The 6,641-nt window shown below is 40.5% G+C and overlaps 1 protein-coding gene across 8 annotated transcripts in view; it reads right to left on the bottom strand.

The window, feature by feature from the left end:
* Nucleotides 1–815: 815 nt before the first annotated feature.
* syt14a (synaptotagmin XIVa) overlaps nt 816–6,641 on the bottom strand; it is a 38,309-nt gene continuing 32,483 nt past the window's right edge. For 6 of the 8 annotated variants that reach the window (XM_028975338.1, XM_028975347.1, XM_028975357.1 and 3 more), the window contains one exon: nt 816–4,758. In XM_028975338.1, the coding sequence (XP_028831171.1) occupies nt 4,445–4,758 (314 nt within the window). In that variant the 3' untranslated portion in view covers nt 816–4,444. Of the gene's footprint in view, nt 4,759–5,253; nt 6,547–6,641 lie in introns of those variants that run through there. The other 2 variants (XM_028975319.1, XM_028975329.1) reach the window with 1 other exon arrangement.

The raw sequence follows: 6,641 nt of genomic DNA, 5'->3' as shown, positions 1-6,641 counted from the left end.
AGATTTGTCGCGTTCATATTTCACGCGCAGGGAGGCGGTTAAACGTGAGACGGTAAAGCCCTGCCATTTCACGAAGTTCCTCCTCAGGTACCATTCTCTCAGATCAGACGTATGTAAAAGGCCCAAATCACTCCCCAGAATCTGTCTAATGCAGGACAGGTATACGGGGAGAAAAGTGCGGTATCGGTTACAGACCTGCCTGAACTGCGGCCGAGTTTATCAGATCTACAGCTACAGGGAGCAGGAGGGGCCAGACACCCACTTTCTTTTTCTCAGGCCCTCGCAACACCCAACAAGAGGGGGCCTACATGTCGTGGTGCCCACACCCAACTCTCGCCTGAACGAGGCGAATCCTGCCATAATTCCACTGTGTACAGTACAGGCCAAAAGTTTGTACACACCTTCTCATTCAATGTGTTTTCTTTATTTTCATGACTATTTACGTTGGTAGATTCTCACTGAAGGCATCAAAACTATGAATGAGCACATGTGGAGTTATTTACTTAATAAAAAGTGGAGACCTGGCCTCCACAGTCACCGGACCTGAACCCAGTCGAGATGGTTTGGGGTGAGCTGGACCGCAGAGTGAAGGCAAAGGGGCCAACAAGTACTAAACACCTCTGGGAACTCCTTCAAGACTGTTGGAAAAGCATTTCAGGTGACGACCTCTTGAAGCTCATCGAGAGAATGCCAAGAGTGTGCAAAGCAGTAATCAGAGCAAAGAAACTAGAATATAAAACATGTTTTCAGTTATTTCACCTTTTTTTGTTAAGTACATAACTCCGCATGTGTTCATTCATAGTTTTGATGCCTTCAGTGAGAATCTACCAATGTAAATGGTCATGAAAATAAGGAAAACACATCGAATGAGAAGATGTGTCCAAACTTTTGGCCTGAACTGTACGTCCCAGGATTGATCACACCCAGACTTTGCTCTAACTCTCTGCAGCAACAGATTTCCACGCATCACAGCAAACCCCGATGTCTCTCCTCGAGGCATGAGCTACAGAAAGGTCGAGATTTGGGGAGGAAACGGGGACCGGTGGGTTCGTCCATTCATCCTTTGCTGTCATTCTGGGACTGCTGACATTCTTTCACAAGGTGCGTTTCACTGTTGTGCAGTAAGGATGTGCATTTTCCACAGAGAATACCAGTCTGTGACTGGTCTGGGGACGGGACCATAACACGTACCACTACCATTACAAATGCTGACATCTGCACAGCTGAAACACAACAGTACACAGGGCAACAACTACTTTTCTTTTTTCTCTTCCCCATTTTGTCATTCCCCAAGTGTCCCTATATATATATAGACATTTTGTAAGAAATGTTAAAATAGCAGACATACAAGAAAAAGAAAATCATGAAGACATTAATAACAAAAAGGCCACCAGAACTGAGCGGCTCACAGAACCATATTGCTCACAGAGCTTTTTCAAAAACGTATACAAGAGACAAGTTTTTGGTTCATCTTCTCGTCGATACAAAAATAGATCCGAAAAAATCTATATAACGCTTACAGTATGTAACAATTGATACGTGAGGAGTAACATTGCTTAAAGTAATTCATAGAACAATTTCAAATCGTAGATCACATAGAGATCATGACAGTCGCATGACAGATAAAACCACCGCGGGAATTCAGGCCACGTTTTGTTCACCTGTCACTAATTTGAACCCCCGCTGACTTTGCGCATCTTTGAGTAAAGCTCGACTTGACATCTTCTGACACAAACCCAACACAAATTACGATGGCAGGGAATGGATGCGCACACGATCATTTGCAAGTCTTCTGAACAAATGTGCAGAAAAACAACATGTTGACATGAAGCCACTCATAACGTGAATTAACGTGAGAAAAGCGCATTTTTAAAAAATATTTATTGATTTACTTTGCAACTCGTAATCGAACTGCTAGCACGAACAGCCTCTGTATCTCTGGTGTTAAGAGGATTCTTCAGTACAGGGGTGCCAACTCGCTGGCCATGACAAAACATGATGAACTATATGAACTATAATTATGTCCAAAATTTGCCACATGCCACATTCAAGCAGAACATCATGAGTAATTTTATTGGCAAAATATTAGTTTTGTTTTTTTTTGTTGCCATATTTACATAATTTTTCTCACTCAAGAGTATGAAAAGCAAGCAGCTCAGATTTCTGAAACTGGAAATAAAGAAGCATTAACTTTAACAAGCTACGCCGTAATGGTAAGCAATAACATAACACAAACTGTGCATTCATTTTCATCGTGCAGAATTGTTCGGGTGGCAATTTCTGTCTTCTCTGCTTGTGTACTTCATTAAATTTGACCTAGAAGCAGAAATTTTGGTGTAATTTTACTGTATAGTGATGATAATGGTGAAAACGCAGTTTTCTTGAGCTGAGCTCAGCTGTGAAGCAGCGCTCTCAAAAGCAGAATCTGGCTTCCCATGAATAACCTAATCACATGGGAGCTAAATACAAGTTTGAAAGTACAAGTGCATTGTAATCTGATCAATCAACCTGCTTGACAAGGTGAATAGCGCTGTGCAGGACATCAGGACGTTTAGCCAGTGACAGTGTGGCAATGCTGGAGAAGAGCACTGACAGCCTGGACATGAATATTAGTTCATTTTGGTTCTTATGGATTGTTTTTATTATTTTCTGTCCAAGGATATCATGAAAAAAAAAATCTTTTATGAGGTTGTGGTCGATTCCATATCTTGGTTAATGATGGAAAAAAACATTAAAAGTGGTTTAAGTGTCTCAATATTCTAACTGTAATCATTATCAATATTAAGTTACTCGTGGCTTCATGTAATATTTTAGAATGGACGATGTGGGCATGTCATGGCAGAAAATGTCAAGAAACGCAACATTGAATTTACATCAGATTTATTCACAGTTACCTATCTGACATTTAACCCACAAATCAGCTCTATCACTACTAACGTCACAACGTTTATCTGTCCACCACGGAGGCCTTCAGCCACCTTTTAAGGACACCACGAAGAGCACAGCTCCACAATGATAACAGTGTCTGACCATAACCAAGCTATACATTCCTCTCTCACAGATTATTATAAATACAAATACAACATGTTTTTCACGTATTTACACACTCTCACTAATATTCCAAAGCACTTCCTAATTATGTCCATCACAAAGGCTGGACAAAGGAGGTGATTGTTAAGGAGGTGAGTTTGTGCAGGTCATGGCCACGGGGTGGGTGTTCCGCGTTTTAAGTAGATCCGTGCCTGGGTGAAAGAGAGTAAGGCATGCAGTAGAACGCGCCAGTGTGCCGCCAGGGCACCCAGCACCAGTGGTGAAGACCTGCCTTCGTTATGTAAGGAAATGATAGTTTTGACATTAGGCAGCATTTTTGATTTTTGGCAGGTTAGGGTGTTGGGGATGACCTGTTTGCACCGAGCACTCATAGATGGTGAATTTTTTGACGGAAAACTCTGATAAAAAGCTGATAAAAAGGCTAAATTGATTTGCAACATATACCTGTCCTGTTTAAGAGAAGTGTTTTAGTTTTATTTAAATGGGCTTGGATTTCTAAAATTGTGCTGGCCATTGCTTTAAAAAAAGAAAAAAACAAATTGTGCTATTTTTTAGTAACATTGCTGGTAGACAGTCCATTTAAAAAAGTATAGTCATGAAAAAATGTGAATTTACGTAATCCATACAACAAACCATGAAAAACATTAAATTGTGGCTGGATAGAATTAGAAGTCCATGACTAAAAATAATCTCACTTGTGCAGAGAGAACCATGCTGAGAATGTCTCATACCTGTATCATTTCTATGCATTATGCTCACGTGGTTTAATTTGAATCTGTCATCAGGGCACACTGCGGCTGTGTCTGACACGGAACAAATGCTGGCTGCTTAGGCGGGATTTGAAGGCAGGAAGGCATCAAGTCGTGTCCAAATCCTGTGTTTTTATCAGACGCTGCCTGCTGGGGCACCTCCGTTTGGACAATTTTAAAGGCAACTCTAGACGCATCCTGGGTAACCACTCCATTTCACTGGACACTGAATCTCATTATTCCACTAACTAGCCAAGGAACTAATATTAACAAATGCTTAATAAGCTATAATAAGTAACAAATGACAGACAGCATTTATTACAGCCGCCTGCAGTCATTGGCAACAAAAGAAACCCCTTTACTCCTCCATAACAGAAGACCTGACTTGGAGCAGATGTGCAGCATTCACATCTAATACCTTTATAACAGGTGATGTCTTACACTCAGCCTCCACGCCCATGCTGCATCTACATACAACAGCGCTGTTTGAATAAAAAAACGTTCCAATAAACTCACTCCTTTCACAAAACTCTAGTACAGGTGCATCATGGGACCATGTTTTTCGCAGCTCTGAGCTCACCCTCTTCTGTTTTACTTTCGTCCCTCGCCTATGTCGAACCATCATCCTTGGTCATTCTTCTGCTCTAGGACTCCAGCAGGCTGTGCCAACGACAGACCTGCTGACCCTTGGACTCCTTCATCTGGGTCCAGTGTGTGAGCTCCTCTTCTCCGGAGCTGTTGAGTCCCAGTGCGATCCAGCCAATCATCTCCTTGCGCTTCATACTGCGCTTGTTGTACACGGAGAGGATGAGTGTCACATCTGACAATTGGAAAAGGGCCACCTGAAAGACAAAGGTCTCTTTGTAGATGGGGTTGGGCTGTCCCCGGCAGATGGACGTCTTGCACTTGGACATCTCCTGTCCCATGGAGTTCAGTAATGTTAACTTAACGTACGTGTCTAAGAAAGAGAGACAAAATACAGGAACCCATCAGAGGTAAATCTGCAAATTTCAACAAAAAACAATAACGATAAACATGGTTAAGTATGGCCTGAAAAAGAATATAATTTGATACCTTTTCATGGAACAGGTTCTAAACTCTCATGTGGTGTTGCTAGGCAACTGTAAACCACTACAAGCCTGCATTACTTGGCAGGAAAAATGTTTGTATTGCTTGTTATTATAAATTACATAATTATTGGGAATGATATCTGATTTTTAATACTGCTGCCCTCTCAACCAGCCTTGGCTAACGTTTTGTTTCATACATATATTTACAATTTTCTTTTGTATGCACAGTCTTTGCCTAGACACCCTGACCTCAACCAGTGCCTTATCTAAATGCATTTAATGGTTTTGCTCTTTTACCAAGAAGAATACAAATGAAGAAATGACTTGGAAGAGCATTCATTAAAATCCTTTAGCAAATGAGCACCACATTTCTGGAGGTCCTTTTTGTCTTGGCATGCAAGTGCATTCCGTAATAATGCATTTTATTTTCAAAATGTCAGGAATATGTCAAGGTGCTTTCATCACGTTGAGTGCCAGATGCATTTGAAGGCATATCTCAAAGCTCTAAATAAGGCGTTTTTCATTCCTGTTCTTGTTGACATAAAAGAGCTGCTGAAACAGGCTTGATTTCATTTTGTCATTGAATGGATGTGACAGTGGCACTTTAAGTGGCATAAGTGGCTGGCAGTAGAGTAACAATTGTCCTGTCGTTGTTTATGAGCAGAGATCTGAATGGCCTAATTAATAAGAGCAGCAGTCTGAAAACCAACACGTTTCCTATCACAGCTAACACTGCGCGGTATGGTTAAAACAGTGGAGATCTAGTAAATTGTCGGCCTCTCAAGCAGATGTCAAACCTGCAATGGAACACATTGTGCTTTCAGCTTTTAAACAATCAGTTATGCCTCACATGTACGCTTCGATGAAATGTGAATAAAATTATTTTTGGTTTCTAATGTTTTATTAAAAGTTTTGAATTTAATGTCTTTCAGTTGTGCATTGGCAAACGTTCAAAAACATCAAAAATAAAATTATTAAAATGATGCACATTACAATCACAACACAATATTGTAAACCACATCACTAACAAAAGCACTTCACAAAGTAGTGTGGAAGCAGGCTTGTTCTCTCTCGGCGATTCACAAGACACATGCTACAAAGAGTCAAGCAGTTGGAGTTCTCGTATAGCAATCATGATGGTATGAGGTGAGGGAGGTGGGAGCAGGGCAGGAGGGAAATGCAGCAATGTTGATGTATGAGTGATGCACAAATACGAAATACTTTTGAGTTTTCTTCATGGATTTAATTGGCTCTTACTTTTAAGGTTCATTTAACATTTAACCTAATTATAGGTTAAGTCATCCATAAGAACACAGTCTGCAGAAAATATGTAGCCCAGCTAAAATATTCAGATCTCAAATGTATTTTTTCCCCACACCAGGCAGTTTTACAGACACAGATAAAACGTCTGAGTAGAAGTTACTTTTAAAAAGATAAATATGATAAGCCAGTATATGTCTAGCATGGAGAAGACACTGAGGAAGCTAACATAAATAAAAATGACAAGTGTTGTCCATATTACACATCCTTGGTTTGAAGGATAATTTTAACCTATTTAAAATGATTTGGCCTTGGAGAAGTGAATCTATGTCTGCAAAACTGTGCTGTAGTTTGAGGTTACCTGTATTAACATTTAACCCTTAGCGTTAATATTCCATGATGAAACTCATTCTAGTCTACGGATGTTGAAATGCACGAGAGGAAAGAGGGAGAGAAGGGAGAACAGGAGAGAAACAGAACGTGAGCGTAAGACAGTGTCCAACACCGATAG

This window comes from Denticeps clupeoides, chromosome 1 (genome assembly GCF_900700375.1).
Source record: "Denticeps clupeoides chromosome 1, fDenClu1.1, whole genome shotgun sequence".
NCBI lineage: Eukaryota > Metazoa > Chordata > Actinopteri > Clupeiformes > Denticipitidae > Denticeps > Denticeps clupeoides.
This window is presented reverse-complemented; position numbering and strand designations above follow the sequence as displayed.